The 17,359-nt window shown below is 40.3% G+C and overlaps 1 protein-coding gene across 1 annotated transcript; it reads right to left on the bottom strand.

Moving 5' to 3' along the window:
• Nucleotides 1-7,798: 7,798 nt before the first annotated feature.
• Nucleotides 7,799-13,826, bottom strand: nudc (nudC nuclear distribution protein). Its single transcript, XM_030064399.1, has 9 exons — nt 13,628-13,826; nt 12,352-12,429; nt 12,049-12,252; nt 11,879-11,956; nt 11,675-11,788; nt 10,503-10,697; nt 10,322-10,405; nt 10,061-10,179; nt 7,799-8,195 (listed from the first exon to the last, which is right to left on the bottom strand). Exons 1-9 carry the CDS (start codon nt 13,700-13,702, stop codon nt 8,144-8,146), a joined length of 999 nt encoding a protein of 332 aa, XP_029920259.1. The 5' UTR covers nt 13,703-13,826; the 3' UTR covers nt 7,799-8,143.
• Between the last annotated feature and the right edge of the window lie 3,533 nt (nt 13,827-17,359).

Genomic DNA, 17,359 nt, shown 5'->3' on the forward strand with positions numbered 1-17,359 from the left:
TTGCCAAGGAAAATGTCCAACATGAAGAGGAGTTCTGCAACAGACACTTGCAAGTCATATTTCAGGCGGTTTCATTTTGAAAGCCCTAAATTTGGTCTCTAGCTGCAGCTGTCACGTTGCCATTATGCACCAAACCTCAACCAACTTTTGCCCCTGGCTTATGAACTTTCTTAAAATAACAGCATCAGCACACCTATGCTAAGTGAATCTGGGTTCTTTGACATGCAATCGAAACGACGAGTTGATGGAGAAGCAGCCAGTTTTAGGAATCCATCTGAGTTCCTTCCATCTCTGCCACCCTTTTGTCACAATCTGCATTATGGTGCGACGTGCGGCTAACAAATTCAGCACTCCTTGGAATGAAATTCAAAAATATATAGCCCCAAAATGTGGCCAACATTGGGAACTGAATTAAAATAACTATGGCTTCTAGCAGCATATTCACTATTCACTTTGCTGTTTGCTTTATGTGCATAATTAGCAGCAGTGGAGCGCAAACCACACCTCAGATCAGTTTATCGAGCTTTATATTTGTTGAAAAGAATTTAACAGTATCAAACTAATGCAAGGAAAAGGAAAGAGGTGTATTCTCACTCCTCTGAAAATAAAATTTATTTTTGTTCATAAAGGTGGGTGGTTGTTGAAGATTACCAGCTTGACAACAGCATTCAGCCACCTTTACCATTGTTTTGAAGATCATTTTTCCTGACAAAGCTGTATTGTTTTCTGAAAATTATTCTGGTGGAATTGATTTCTGAAAAGTTTTCAGAATAAAAGTTTTTTTTACAGAACTTAACTTGCAAATGTATTTTTTAAGTCACTGAACAAGAAAAAACAGCACAACAGCAACACTGAACAGCACTGAACAAGAAAAAAGGCAAAAAAAAAAAAAAAAGGTCAAAAACAGATACAAAAGCGGCAAGGCAAGTTTATTTGTACAGCACATTTCAACAACAATGCAATTCAATGTGCTTTACGTTAAATATGAAATCATCTCTGGCATTAAAAATACAATTAAGAAGACATTTAAATACAATTAAAAAGATATTAAATAGCAATTGCCATATAAAGCAACACAGGGCGAGAGGAAAAAGAGCACACAGATAAATCTAAATTCATCCTGCAGTGAGCCTGCTCCTTGGCTGTGTGCTCATGATGTCAGTGGTGTGATGTGTGTGAGCACTGGTCCCCGACCAGTGATGGACTGGTCCACACCAAGGTGCAAATGAAGGCTGGAGGGTCACGGGGCCACAGGCAAACAGTAATGAAGCAGCAATGTGACCTGCAGCTGGCAGGGCCGATGGCAGCGGAGCAAAGGTTCCCTCATGAAACGCTCCCATCTCAGAGAACCTCCAGTTTAACTGCCTCTCCAAATTTAGGAATTTATCCCTGTGAGCCTGAGCTAAATACAGTAGCTGCCTTTGTTCAGACTGTCAGGAGCGATGCCTTCACAGTGGTTCACCATGCAGCAGCTGAACTGTCTTTGTCATGCACAGTTTCACTTGGAATCGTGGAGTTATTCAGACAAACAAATGAGCACAGAGTGTATCGTTTCCTCAGACACACTGATGTGGCCACAGTCTCGGACATAACAGGCCAACAGGGCAAAGCTCTTTTAATGGCAACACTTTACAATAACAGTACATGAATTAAGCATATGTAAATACATATCATGATGCTTCAATCAATGATCAAGCATCACGCTCCTACTTCAGATTACTATTAATATTCTTTGATGTACTATTTTCTTATGAACTAATTAATACCATGAAATGACTGATTAATTCGCATTTAAGGTCCTTTAAGGTTGTGTTATATATGTTCACAAATCACTGGCTATGTAAAATAATTATGTATTAACTCAGGTAAGGACATGCTGAATTCTTTATCAATCAGTCATTAGTGTAAGCCTCAATTCATCCTAATTCATATGTAGTTCAAGTATTAACATATGCTGATACATGTACCATTAGTGCATAAGTATTAGCCTAATTAGAATTAGAGTTTGAGCTTTAATTTACTGCTAATCGTATGTTATACACAGAACTTGGATGAAGTAGCCAGTCCTTCCCAGTCAAATCAACACACAGTCCATATGGGACTTCTGGCGAGGCGCTGACTCTCAGAGGCGAGAGGTTTTGCAGCAACGACCCAATTAGTGGAAAGACATCTTGAGTTTGAGCCGGTGTCTGTAAGCCATTTCGAGTTGGGAAACACTTTTATACCTCGACGCTAAATTCAGATTTCAGTTCTGACAGTTGTCTGAGCACTTGTGGAACACAGCAGGAAACACAGATTCACAGTTCTTCTGGTAATTTCTGGTTTTAGGCGACACACGCACAACATATCTGAACAGTTCTCAAGCCTGTCTGACTTGTCACCATAGGAAAGAATTATATTCACCATTTATTTCTGTGCCAAATGGCCACGGCAAACAGCACACTGACTTTCTACGCAGTTCCAGTTCTGTGATATTGTAGAGCAGCAGAGCAGAGTGGGTGAGGTTGGCATACGTTACCATGGTTATGCACCATCACCCGACAAGAGCCTTACAGGAAGAGACATGGGTAATAATGACAGTCAGTACATACTGTTAGTGATGTTTTTTTCCTAGGAAGGTGAAGACATGATCTACTTGACTGACATTCATTCTCTACACGCTCTCTACAATCTTAGCTATAACCAGCTCAGGCCTAACCTTAACCTTAACCAATGAGCCAAAGTGACCGCTCAAATTGTAATAAATGACTTTGCCATTCGTGGAAAAAAAAAATGCATAGCCCATAGTGTGACAGACACACACACAGGCAGGAGCAAGCAGTGTGTGAGTTCTGGTGTCAGTGATCAGTTGTATGTGCTTGTTATCACTGCAGCATGCACACACACACACACACACACACACACACACACACACACACACACACACACGCTCTCGACAGTCTTTGGTGCTGCAGCACTCTCTCCGCTCTGGCCGCTCTGTTACTGAATCTGTGAATCACAGTTTGTTAAAAACACATGAAAACAGCTCGAGTTCCACAAAGACTGGTTTAATTCTGCTACACCAGCTACAAAACTTTTCATTTTGGTCTAAATGTGCAAGGCCCTACTGTCAGTGAAAGGCAACTGAGTGGGAGATTGAGTGCCACCCTGTGGTCAGCACACACACTGCAGCTTACAGGCTGTCAGACTGCAGTCAAGCCTCAGTGTGCTGTCAGAAGTTCATCCATTTCAGTGAGATGCTCTGTTACCACCACATCCCTGAGTTGGATTTCTTCTCTTGTGACTCCACACTGTAATAATGCTGTTTTAAACTGGCTGCCGAGTTTTGTGCCAGGCTCTGTTCACAGGAATCTGCTCAGCCAGCTCATAGTTTACCATCTTACAGCATTAGTTTTCACTGCTAAAATGTTTTTACCTTTAAAAACTTAAAAGAAAGCCAGTAAAGAATAATTTAAAGGATACATTTTCAGATGCAGCACTGTTATACAGTGGTCATATGTTGTTTCATTTGAATTAGGCCGTGTGATTTCTTTTAAAGGGATGCTAAAAAAAAAAAAAAAAAAAAAAGATATTCCACTCCACCCCAGTTGTTCTGTAGTAGTGGTGCTCTCTTCCTCTCATTGTTACTGAGTGCTGGATAGTGGCTGGATGCTCCAAATGCTGTTAGTCTCCTGCCATTGATTCTTAAAAAAGAAAGAAAGAAAGAAAGAAAGAAAGAAAGAAAGAAAGAAAGAAAGAAAGAAAGAAAGAAAAAAAGAAAAAGGTTTCCACTGTATGCAGTTGCTGAGTTATACACAGTTGGAGTGGACAGAGTTTTATTGACTGCCATGTATTTCATGGTTCAACTATATATGTTACCATTATAAGAGCGTGAACATTTGATCAGTGTGTCGTACTGAGCATTTTGAAAACTGAAGTTACATGTGTGAAAAAAACATACAGAATAATAACAGTAGCAATCTAATCAGAGCTAAAGAGAGTAAGAAATATTTAGTTTTACCTCAAGCCAAGTGCATTAAAGAGGATGACATGGCACATTTACATATAGGTTTTACACATATAATGTATGTATCTGTAAATATAATCATCATATTTAGATCACATTAGGTGTCTTAGGCGACTGATCCAATTGGGTTTAACAAATATGCATAGCATTTCTGATAAATCATATATATATATTCTGATTCTGATATGCAGTATAAGAAACGCTATGCATTTCTTATATATCAGTTTTCTGATATCTGATTCATCACCTTCACTGTTACTGTGTAGTTTTGTTCAGTAACTACATTAGGTCAAAAATCCTTAAAATTGAATTAAGCTCTTTGCTCCCTTGAAATGCTCTCTCTTGCTATGTGTGTGTGCGTGTGTGCATGTGTGTGTGTGTGTGTGATTGCCTGTTTATGGGCACTTATTCCGACTCGGAGGAGAGGATGTTTGCAGATGGACTTTGCTCAGTCTGGAGCAGTAAACAGGTCCTGCTGGGTCGGGGGCCTTTCTGCCCGGTCAGGTATGGGACGTGTGTGTGGATCTGAGGACACTGAACTGACTGAAGCCTTTGTCTTCCAAGATGGCTCATCTGCTCTGTACACCCTGGCCTGCAGCCTCTATTGGCCCTCACTTCACTGACAATTGGAAGCTAGCTTTGCACACAAGCCCCTTCTCCGCCCCTGAAAGTGTGTGTTTGTGTGTATGAGTGTGTGTATGTGTTCCAAATACGCTTTACAGAGTGTGCCCAGGACCCAAGAGGACACCCTGGACAAACAGCAGATGCAGAGGATGTTTTCTTAGATGATTGTTTTGTGGGTACTATAAATCTGATTCCATTGTTTTTCTATCATATTATTAGTTTCAGTAGTAGCAGGGATGTAGTGGTTGATAAACACATCTAAAGTGATTTTTTTTTTTCCAAAATAAAAATTCATCCACCTTTGTTAGGTGATAATTCAAGGTATCAAATTTAGTGAGAGAATTAAACTAATAATGTCCTTGCCTGTCACCAAGGGGGTACCACAAGGCTCCGTCCTTGGCCCTACACTGTTCTCCATCTGCATCAGTGAGTTTGCATGTGTAATTGAAGACACATAAATCCAACATCACATAGCCTTTCTTTTTTAAATACATACAAGGCCAATTGATTGGAAAAAACCTTGTGGTTTGCTTTATGGTGACCCCTGACTAGAGGTTATAGTTTACTATCTTTTTTTATTTCTAACTACATCACTGGGTGTACTTCAAGTGTATGATTAGGTGCTTTTTGACAAAGTAATGTGTGCTGACAGGACATGAGATGGACCGTCTGTCACTTCATTCAATCAGACACCATGGATGTCTAAATCTGAGAAATCGAAGAGAAGCCACCCCGCCGCCCATCTGTGTGTGGTTGTCCCTTAACGTATCCCTCCTCTTCCAGGAATATGTTACCAAGCGGCCTTATGGGAGAAGAGAAAGAGGGGCAGGCTCTGCAAACACCAGGATTATGATGGTGAGTCAAAGCACAGGGCCTTCTGGATGATCTACGAGGGGCCGCTGCCAAAAAACAAGTCGTCAAGTCTGGAACAGCAAGTCAGCGCAGCGGTGGGGCCGGTGTGTTTGCAGACCACCCCCTCGTCCGCCCAAAACCCCAAAGCCCATCCTCTGATGTCTGTGTGTCTTCGTTAATGAAGAAATTCTGGTACCTGGGTGAGACATTGCTCTCAGCTGAGCAGACGCTGCCTCTTCCTTGCCCTCAACCTCTGCAGAGTCATCCAGCTGCCCCACCCCAATCCCACTCACCCCCATCCCATCAGGAACTTTGGCTTAACCTCTCCTCCCTTGTTTCAGCAGTTAATGAAAACACTGGAACATCTATGTTGGGCTGCTGCTGGGGTGACAAAGTGCTAAACCCTAAGCTATGCCTATGCTTTATATTTACTGTTCTTTAAACCAAAAACTCAATTTACTACAGAAATTCCAGAGGACTGAGAAAATATCATTTAGCCAGTGTGGAAGTAGGTCACTAAGCTACAATTAGAGAGAACCTTGGTCCTTAATGCTCCCATGATTTGTCTTCAAAATCAATTTTGAGTTTTGTTTGCACTTTTCTCTCCATTACAAACGTACGATTTAATTTGAACTCACTCTGAACTCACTCAGGCTGTTATTTGCTGGACCCAGTTGACCTCAGTGGCCTGTTAAATCAAGTATTGAACAGTGTGGTCCAATGCTCTTCTTTTCCCATTCCTAAAATGTAAATCAAGCTGTGCCTGCCCTAGGTGTTCACTAGAACAATTCACAGTCATCAGAGAACCCTTCTTTATCAAACTAATGTCCATGGGACACAATAAATAAAAGTTCAACTTGTTTATTGAAGGAATATGCCCCATAGTGTGGTCAATACTACACGGCCTAAAAATCAATGGTTAAAAATGTCAACCTGCACTGTGAAATCAATTTATGGAAAACAACCACAGCCCAGATGACGCAGACGTCGGCAGTGTTTTTGAACTACACGAGCAATTTCACACATTAGGAGGACTTGCTGGCCAGCATAAGCTAATGTATGTCGCCTACAGCCGCCACCATGATGGCGACATCCTCTCACCATCCTGACAGGCCAGTCCAGTTAGCTGTGGAGAGTCACACAAGCAGGAAAGGCTTGTAAGCAAACTGGTCCTCACTGCAGTAACATTTAGCAGAGATGCATGATATCCACTGTGGTCTGAGTGAGAAACCGTGTCTTTCACTCATTTGTAAAAGCACGCTGATTATCCCCAGTGTTCAGAATGACATGCCAGTCCCCGCACTCACGTGAGGAGAAAACTTGACTCTTAATACCTGCATAAGTGTTGATAAAGGTGAACTGACAGCTTATGTTGGGGTAACTTTACAAATATGGACACGCAACCACTAAAAAATGAACTAGGCACACTCACAGGCTGAATCCTGAGTTATCACTCATTGATAGGTATCACATAAATGTACTTTTAAGCAGTGGTCACAGTATTTTTCTCCTAAAAGCTACACAGTATGGGTATTAATTGCATAAGTCTTACTAGATGCATTACTGCCCAAAACCACACCCAGCTGCCCACACTGGAAGTAAAACACTGCTCCCTTGTGGTTCAAAATCAAAAACCACTTCGACCCAAATGTTTTTAAAATTCTGAAGTTGGATCTTGTGAACTGGAGTGTTTCAGAGTGCAGCGTTCAGCCAATTGTCGTGTATGCACTGGAGTGTGTGAGTCAGCATTCATGATAAATGGGTTCAAAATCTGGTCTAACCACTGAAAATATATTAAAAATAATTCATGCTCTGAACAGTAAGTCAGGCGTGTGAACAGACACTTTACCTTTAGGTTTAACCTGAATGTACTGGCTGCCCTCAAACAGCCAGTGTTGTAAAGGCAGGTCTCACACATTAATGAAGTTAGAGGGATTATGACAGTTCATCTGACCAATAATATGGTCAGTGCAAATAAAAAAAATAATAAAAGTAATCAACATTCTAAGGCCATATTATGCAATTAACCTTGGTGAGTGACATCAGGAAAAACACGTTGTCGGTGGCTCTTGGATGTCGTCCAAACACAAAACATGCCCAAGGTTATTGACTCTGAGGGCTGGTAAAAAGGCTAATCTTGAACTTTTACTCTTAAATTCATAGCCAATAAAAATATAAAAGCAGGCAGGTAAAAGCTTTGAATTGACACTTTACCCCTCACAGCCTTGAAGTGTTTCGTTTTGAAGGTTTTGGTTTTTTTTTTCCTTTCCACTGGATGACTTCTTCTAAAGGATTTGGAGTCATGATTCACATCACTGGCTTTCACTCTGAGTTTATTAAAAAAATCCAGACATCATCTTCAAATATTCAGAACACATGCAAAGGGAAATATGGACATTACAGTCATCAAGCTCATCATGTGTTAAAAAAAAAAAAAAAAAAAACAAGAACAAAACAAAACAAAAAAATGACATGAACTATATCAACTCAATACATGAAGTCCACAAATACATTTTCTAGACGAAGAGGGGTGTGGGGGGGGTTTGCAGGAGGTTGGGGTGGTTTAGCAGCAAGCTCAGCGCCTGATGCTGGTTCTGATGGGGATTCTCATGAATCACAGGCATCATGGATTTAGTTACTATAGGATGACCGCAGCGACTCTCAGCTGAACTTGGCCTTGGAGAAATCCATTTCTGGGTGCTGAGCCATGAACCTGCAGACACAAGAGACGTCACAGTCAGAAACAAGGCAACAGTAAACATCTTCCACCATGCGTGACGCAGTCTTTTTTTTTTAGGCAAGTTGTTTCAGATTACAATGATGGAACCTGAGGAGGAGACATTGTGCCTGTGTGTTTCTACTATTGTTTAACCCTAATAAAAAGTATACAAGATCTTTATACGCTGCTTTAATGAGCTGAGAAAGGAAGTGGAGGTCAAAATAATAGCAGACACATGCTGTAAGGCCAGGCTGAACAGGAGTAACCTGCCTTTGGCCTCCATTGTGACCAACAGAAGGGGAAAGAGGGGTTGTTAACCACTGACAGTGATAAGAGACTGTCCTCCACATCCGTCTGTGACAGCTCCAACGTTACCGCACACGTAGCTCTTATCTGAGAGCGACTGCTCCCTGTAATTCCTGGTGATAAGTCATGAGGACCACTGACTCACAGGAGGGAAAGGCCCACTGTTCCTACAATGACTGATTTCACAAACTGAATGTTAGGACTCTCCTATGTCCCACCATAATCACAATGACACATTTCAACAGCTTTAATCAGGTAATTTAAGTAATTCACTGGCTTACTAGCACATATTTCTATTTTAGTGTACTTTTATTCACATAACAAGAAATGCTTATGACCTTTAAATCGTAGTGCATTAAAGTTATCGTGGTTTCAAAGAAATCAGTGTCTGCAATATGCCAATTTAAAAAGGTCCATACCAGTGATTGCATGTTTAGTGCAATATCTACAAACTTTACAGCTTCTGCTAATCGTTTCCCAAAGCAAGCAGTCGTATCTTACAACTCTGATATCATTTTTCCTCATTTTTTTCAAGCCATTGGTTTCCGTTCATTTCAGCACGATATGGAAATGAACTTTCAGAGACTTCAAACTTTCTTCATCACCATAATAAAGTCATCCACATCAGTTTTCCTAAAAAGCAGCAGCACTGTTGGGTTTCGATTACTTGAGATTTAATTTCCGCACCCAATTATCAATTCTGTCGTTTATGAAAGGTGATGACTTTGTTAGCTGCTGAGGCAGAACATCGTAAGGATGATATTTCAAACAAAAATTCATATCTGAAAATATTATATGTTGTGAAACCCTTTAGTACACACCCATGATTTGCAACATGGTTTGTTGTAATGTACAATGTGGATAAACTGCAGTAAATGGGCCAAACATTCAAAATCACTGGTACAGTATAGTGCTTCAAGCAGCAACATGTTCTAAAATCTGATCAAATAGCTACTCTATAAGGGGCCTATGTCCTGCATACCACGTACCAAGAAAATTGAATAGAAATAAAAGATAAAATAGCAGAATAAAGCAATGTTAACTGTGTAAACTCAAGAATTGTGGATAGTAACAAAATGTCACTGAGGAGACGTGAGGATTGAGTAGACCCAATTTCTAATCAGATCCAAGAGTAATGTGTCTGGATGAGGTCACTGCTGGTGCTTGGGAGAAGCTGGTACAGACGCCTTCACTATCTTTTATTACCCTGATTACAGCTAGTAGCCTGGCCTTGAGTGGAAAATAGGCGACGCTGAAGGTGAACTAGACAGTCAGCTTTCAATTTCACCATTCTTATAAAACTTTTACACACCATAAAGCCTCAGTTAAACTAACACCAATATACAGTAGCTCCTGTGTTGAGTTAGCCAATAAAAAAAAAGGCAGAAGACGCTAGCTGACACACTGACGATTGATTATAAGAAGACCTTGTAAAAGTCAAGGTGAGCAAAATGCACTGGCCTTCTCCTAAAAATACAGCTAACCTAAAAATATATCACAGCAAGTTCTTCGGTGATGTTCCATGATGAGGGAATAAAGCATTGTGTGCCTACTTTTTGAGAATGTCTTGTTTCTTCTGTTCTTCAGAGGTCGGCAGGCCCATTGATTTCTGCCTTTGATCGTACATCATCTTCTCTACCATGCCACGCGTCTCGCCATCCAGGTCCGAGAGCTGCTCGGCATCAGAGAGACAGACAAAATATATTTTTCATAACCTTTTTAACCTCTAAAGCTTCAAGTACAACTGCAGTTACAAAAAAAGAACACACAAAAAAAGAAAAGGAACATGCCCAAAGATTTTTTACACCATTTACCTTTGAGTTCTCGGGGCAGATTTTCTTGGTGTTGATTTCCGGGTCTGTGGCAACAATCTTGTTCCACCACTCCATTTTGTTAATCTGAAGTAAAAGTATATTATCAGAGCACTGCGCAGTATTATTGTGATAGAGTTGCAGGACTATGAGTCCAAAGCACAAAAGACAAATCTTCCTGTACCTTTTCCAAGTGGACGGTGACAGTCTTTCCATCCTCGATGAGCCAGGAGCTCTCCTCTACTTTCACTTCGTTGTAGAGCTGGCCTTCGACAACGGGAGGATGTCCCTTCAGGCCGACCTTCAGGGTGCGCCGCTGGATGTCCACCACCACATCTTTACCTTTGATGCGGAACTTCACATCAAAAGGCACCACCAGCTGTGGAAAGATTTGGTGTTAATATTACATTTTTGCAAACTCCTGCAAACTTCTACTTTCTGGCCATCTCAACACTGACAAAGGACAAAGCAAGACTTGGCAGGCAGTGTCACTGGAAGTTGCTGGTTGGCGGTCATGTTGACAAAACCCTATTTGCAAGGGTTTAGTTTTACAGGCGGGCGTGTTCAGAGCATTGACTCACAAGAAGCTTTTTACTGGACTGAGTTTTGACAACTTGTCATCACTCCAGATGAGACATTTTAACTACACCGGGGGGGTGATGTGAGGTTGCAACATTAACAAAATAATTTTTAACACATTTCAAACATAGAAACATTTGCTCAAACAACAAAGTGATTTATTATAAAATGCTAGAGTATGTGTTGTGTGATGATAAAGAAATGATTTATATACCTCCCTTCATCATTGTGTGACAGCACTTCAGGTAAACTAATAATGTGACGAAACCAAACCATTGTTCTTCTATCATGTAACACTGCTTAAATTTATTTGCAAACAAAAGCTTATAACTTGTAAAACTGGGCGCAGCTTAATTGTGAGGATTTTTAAGTAAAACTAAATTCACAATAAGGCAATAATTAAGATCCTGCTCAATTAAGAGCAGGAAAGAAATGGTGAGAAAATTATTTTACCACAGCCTGATGTTTGACAGTATAAAGATGAAAAGAAAAAAATTAGCTGCTCCATTTACAGACTTTATTTTTCACCCTCCATGTTTAGTTAATTGCTGTTAATATGGGAAAAAAGGGAAAAAATAGAACAGAAGGTACACGTGTGAGGCCTGACTGGTTTGATAACTACGCAAAACCACAAGGACGTGTAACATTACTGTCCACGAGAGCTGTCTTATGGTGCAAAGGTGAAGGAACTAGGTAAACACAGGTCCAGCATGCCAAAGCAACATTCACAAATTACATATCGAAGCTTTATTGAGGCCAAAAGGCAAAGGCACTTACATCAACTTCAGAAAGCGTCTGTGTCCACTTGTAGTTGGGCAGGTCGGCCCCGTTGCCTGCATTGGGCTTCAGCTTATCTTTGTCCTTCTCATCCTCCTCTCCCTCTGAGTCCGACTGAGGAAACATTTCAGCAATTAACTCAACTAACACATTCTAGTTTGGTAAATACTTCACATTTTACTTCAGAATCAGTCAAATTCTCACCCCCTTCTCTTTGTCTGCCTTGTCAGTGGTGTGTTCTGCATTTGTCACCGTAGCCTCATTTTTCTCTTGCTTCTTTTTCTGAAAGCATGGCACACACAAATATGAATATATGTAACCCATCAATGCCAGTGTGTCAAATGTGGCAGAGCATCAAAGCATCCAGGCCTCACCTGGTCAAGTTCAGTCTGAAGCTTTTCTGCCTCCTCATCGGTCAGTTCCCGAATTTTAGGCTCATCTTTCTTCTTCCTCTCCTCCTCTGCCAGTTTGGCTGCTCTTTCTGCCTTCTCTTTCTTTTCCTTCTCCTGTCTGTTCTGTTTTTCTCTGTGGGCCTTCAGTGCGAGCTGACTGTGGTGGGCAAAGCACTCCTTCACTAGCTGAAAGAAATGATGTGAACAGGAGGGGGGGTTAGATGGTGTGCAGAGTATCAAATATCACTGAAGCTGCAGGTAGCACTGCTGGTCTGTACCGCTCACCTTCTCTGGGGCACCTGCTTCTCCACCAGTGAAGAAATCAGTCTTGCGGCGAAGGAAGCTGAAAAATGTGTTCACTAACTGTCAAGAGGAGAAAATAGATCAAACATTCAGAAGCAACGGTTATGACTGACTTGCATTTGAGCAATGTTGGTATGATCATATATGATTAAGAATATAAAAGGCCGTTATGTCAATAGCCCTGAGATTCACTCTTTCTTGTAAAGTTGGGAAACAAAATAATTTCAGAATCAATCAAGTAAAAGGTGATGTATGATGATGTTAGCTCCCACAGTAGCCTCATCAAAGCCTCATGAAACTTTACATCCACAAATTGGAGGATAATTCAAAAAACAAAAACTGCAAAAAATCTAATACTTGTAGAATCTTAATACATATCCAGTTGGCACCCAAGTATCTTGATAGTATTGGATCAGGAGATAAACAGCCCTACTTTCTCTCACATCCATCCCTGTAAATGCCAATGTCTAGCCTCCTCCCTGTCTACCTTAAGGCTAGTTTACTCCACAACACAACCACAATCTTATGGTTTTCTCTTAAACCATCTCTACTGTTGATTACGCATCTTGCCATCCAACTTACATCCGGTATGTGCGTTCCCTCTCCTATGACTATACAGATGTCATTGAGAAATTTATCAAGTTTCACGTTTCCTTGGTTACTGAAGTAGGGACATACAATTTAGGAGGCACCTGACATTTTCACGAATATGTAAGGGGGCCACTGTTTGATTCGGCTTGTGTCCGGTAACCTAAGCAGCAGTGTTCCCACCTAATTTCACCTGGTTCGCTTGTCATTCACACCATCTTGCTGCAAGAGCGAGCAGGGTGGAGGCATATTTCAACCCAGATTTTACTAAAAATCAGGCGCTACTTAATGGACAAACCGGGTGCCGAATTTAGCACAGCAAGCCCATCATTATTAAAAAGTCCTGGGTTACGTTCTCCCCTGTAAGTTCATTAGCCGACAGTAAAAAGCAACATTAAACACACAGACTTTTGGATGAACATGCTAGCTGTCTCCCCACACAGGAGAGAGCGACACCAGTAAGGACCAGGTCGCTCCCAGACATTGCTACTACAAGTGTGGAATGCTTGTATGTGTTAATGTGGATACTATAACAACAATATATATTATTATAACTTGTTTTTGGATGCGAGTGCTGCCTGGCAAGGTATGCCCAGGTGCTAACAGGCTAACTCCATTAGCTTCAGCGTTAGCACGGAAGCGACAGTAAGCTAGCCACAGCACTGTTTACCTCCTGTACCCCTCCTTCGTGTTGCTGTGCCATAACGAGCAACATCCCGTCATACTTTTCCTCATCGTCGCCCATTCTGGTAGACTGACCAGCAAGTGAACAATATGACAAATGTAAAAATGACAGCTGGAAACTTGAAGATAGCAACAACGTGAAGCCAAGTCACGCCGCTCACTCTTCCGGGAAACAAGCACCGCCCATACTTATTTCGCCCAATCAGCGGAATAGATTTTGAGTGATGGCCGAAAAACGCCAATAATGCTTAAGGATTGGCTTTGAGGCTAAGGGCCAAGAGTTCAGAAGACACTGGCAGTAGAAATTTCTAGAGAATTAATATTTAAAATAATTAACAAGGAACATTGCTTTTTTTGTTGCCTCCTTTTTTTTTTTTTTTTTTTTTTTACCCCATCATAATATGTCAACTAGGATAGACAATTTATTTTATTTTTAAGTTATCATTTATTTTTTATTCATTTATTTTTTCCTGTATTTTATTTAATTTTTAATTTTATTGCAAATAGTATTGTAATATATAGAAGACCATTATTTGTATGTGTGTGTTTGTTAGTTACTGAAACTGGAAATGTCAATACATTTAACTTCAGTTCGGCAACATTATGTGTAGGAGAGTGTGTTTCTAAATAGTTGTTAAAAACATTCAATGACAGAAAATATTTATTGTAATGTATTGTAATCTAAATGAGCAGCCATGTAAGTCCTGATTTGACATACTGACTGAATGAAATATTTATAATAATGTCGTCTGTTGGGTTGATCAGTGTAATCTGTGAATGTGGTGCAGCGTTCTTCCCTTTTTGGAAAAACCCAAAAAACAAACATTCAAGGCGAGCATTTCCCTCTATACCACTCAGTGCAGTTTTGAAATGATGGCACGAAGCAGTGACACACATCATTCCCTGCAGTTTCATCCAAGTGTGATCAGTGACATGTGAGGTATTATGGGATGTGTGGATGGATGGATGACTTGGGGCCGATCTATAATCCCCAACAAACATGCGGTGGCCTTCATTTGTCCTGTAATTGTAGCTCACCTTTGGATCAATTAGTGTTATCATGGAAATACTGGAACACCCTGGTCCCTCCAGTTTAATCAGTCTCATCAGCAATGACTGAGAGATTGATGGACAGATTAACAGATGGAGACCAATTCATAGTCCCTTCCCAATTTCATGATCAGAGAGAAAACATTCACGATTGCTAATTTGTCTGGCACACTTAAAGGAATACTCCAACATTTTGAGAAAAATACCCTTTTTCTGACTTACCCAGACTGAGACAAGATGTTGGACACCATTTCCACTTCTGTGCGTCTATTGGTTCGGCTCCTTTGGGTAGCATTTCATGTTAGCTTAGCATAAAGACTTGAAGCCTATGGGAGTCATTAGCCTAGCTCCATCAAAGTGGAAAAAATATACCTTACAGCAACTCTGAAGCTGTTGTATTTACACAGTGTATCGTGGATTTCACATACATGAAGTAAGCAGTGTTGATATGAGTGAGAAAAATGTTCTTTCTTTTAATCACAGCAAAATTATCTCACCCGCTCCTTACAATAGCACAATATTTTGTATTCTAGCTTTTTCAGAGGTACTTTTCAAACCCAAAAAAATGCATATTTTTGGCAATCAGATTAAATGCTGCATTATAACCAGTTTTTACTACACATTTTTATGTTATCCATTTTGCACCACAAGGGAGCGCCTCAATAAGTTAAAACTTACCTTTGTACTGTTTCTTTTCATTTATGAGTTTATTAGTCAGTTTGTTAGCATAGTTAGAACACTGGTCTCCACATTTACTCACATTAAGTTTACAGCAAAAAATTGTTTTGTCCAGTTTAAATGACAAGCGATGGAGTTGCACAAATTCTTTAACACGCTGTCTGCATTTGCAAGCAGTGAGTGCTAAAGACTTATATCTACAATAAAACAACTAATGTGGGAGACAGTCAGATTGATAGACTGCTTGATCATAAAATGAAATAAGCACAACTGTACAGAATATCAGAACTACTTCCGGGTGAAATCTATGATCCGATGAAAATTATTTGATATTTTAATGTTTCTGCTTCTTTCTTTCTTTCTTTTTTTAAAGAACACTCAGAATGTGGAAGATCGATGTACAGTATTTCAAAACCACGCTTTGTTCATTCTGTTGTCAACACCAATTAGATAAAAATGCTGACAGTTTGAATTATTTTTATAGCTCATAGAGCATGCACACAATTTTGATGGCCTGGTATTTCCAAAATAATGACACTCTAAAAACTCTGAAATGCTGCTTTCCTGCTTGTTTTAAAGTAGGCTAGTCAAAATGACAGGCCTGACTGTCCCAGTTTCCTGTTGTCCCACTTTAGCACAACTCAACCTGAACTAAAACTGACAAGCAAATATTCACCTGACAGCCTTCAGAGGATGGAAAGTAAACATACCAGCTTTAAAATATTTCCAAACACCAGGAATAACGGCTCACACCTTAATTGATCACCTATGGAAGTAAGAGGTTAAAAGGTACAGAAGTGAGGGAAATAATTTCAGCATCAATGAATTTCCCTCAAGAGTTTCCTCCTATATTTTAAACTAAGGTAAACTAAGCAACCACAAAGGCAACAGATACCCTTATAAACTCAATTTTCAAATATCAACTCAGTTATTAAAAAAAATAACTTTTAGAAGCCTTACTTCCTCTTGTCTAGTTTAACAGTCAAGCATTGAGAAAATAAGAATAAGTTTTTGTCATGCAGTGCCTTCCAGCATTCATAACTATGTTGCATATTAAGATACTAAGATTTTCTTTCCTTTGTTTTTTTTGGGACCAGTGTCCAATTTATTTAGTGCCACATCAAACCTCCTATTGTCACACTGATATGATTAGCCAGTGATAACCATGATCACTGCCAATGACCGAGAGCACGTAGCTCTCTCTGTGGCCCAGATAACATATCTGTCCAAGCTTAATTGAACTGGAAAAGGAGTTACTGTTACTAGCCTTCTATGCTGGATTATTATATTCACATTTCCATTTCATTTTCAGGGGTCATTTCCTGCCCATTTCCTCATCTATTTGTGTTGGTGTGTACTGAAGTCTTTAATTACCACTTGTACCAAATCAACCCATCCTTAATCCTAATTCATTTTTCTGACTGGAAATGTTTGAAACAAAGCGCTAAGGACTGATTTTACACGCAAACTGTGATTATTACAGTCAGGTAATCCTGATGAAGAAAGCAAATTAAGCAATCCTCAAGCCAGTTTTGTGCTGCAGGTGTAATCTTCAGTACACATGCAAAATGAAAATCCTGACTTTAAATGTCAAACTAAACTGGCACATGAGGTGCAAGTGGAAGAGAGGTCAGTTGGCAGCCTGTGCGTTGACCCTGTCAAGTCCTTGGTAGACTGGTACAGGTTGAGTTAATGACTGAGACAAACATGATAAATGTCATTCACCCTGCCAGCTCCCGTATTTCCCTTCCCAGCGCAACTGTTGAGTTTAATTTGCCTTATCGCCTCCACGTGGAGGGAACCTCGCTGTGTCTGCATGAGCGGTCCAGGGTCACTGTGTTTTTCTGAATGTGGGAGGCTCAAGCTGGAGAGGGAGGGTCAAGGCTGACTTGTCACAGGTGATATCCTGTATAAATAGTGGAAGGCTGCTGGGCTTGAGCGTAGAGAGTGACAGACGCCTGTTGATCCACTGACTGAGTTTTTCTTTGTA

The sequence above is a fragment of the Myripristis murdjan genome, chromosome 11, assembly GCF_902150065.1.
Source record: "Myripristis murdjan chromosome 11, fMyrMur1.1, whole genome shotgun sequence".
NCBI lineage: Eukaryota > Metazoa > Chordata > Actinopteri > Holocentriformes > Holocentridae > Myripristis > Myripristis murdjan.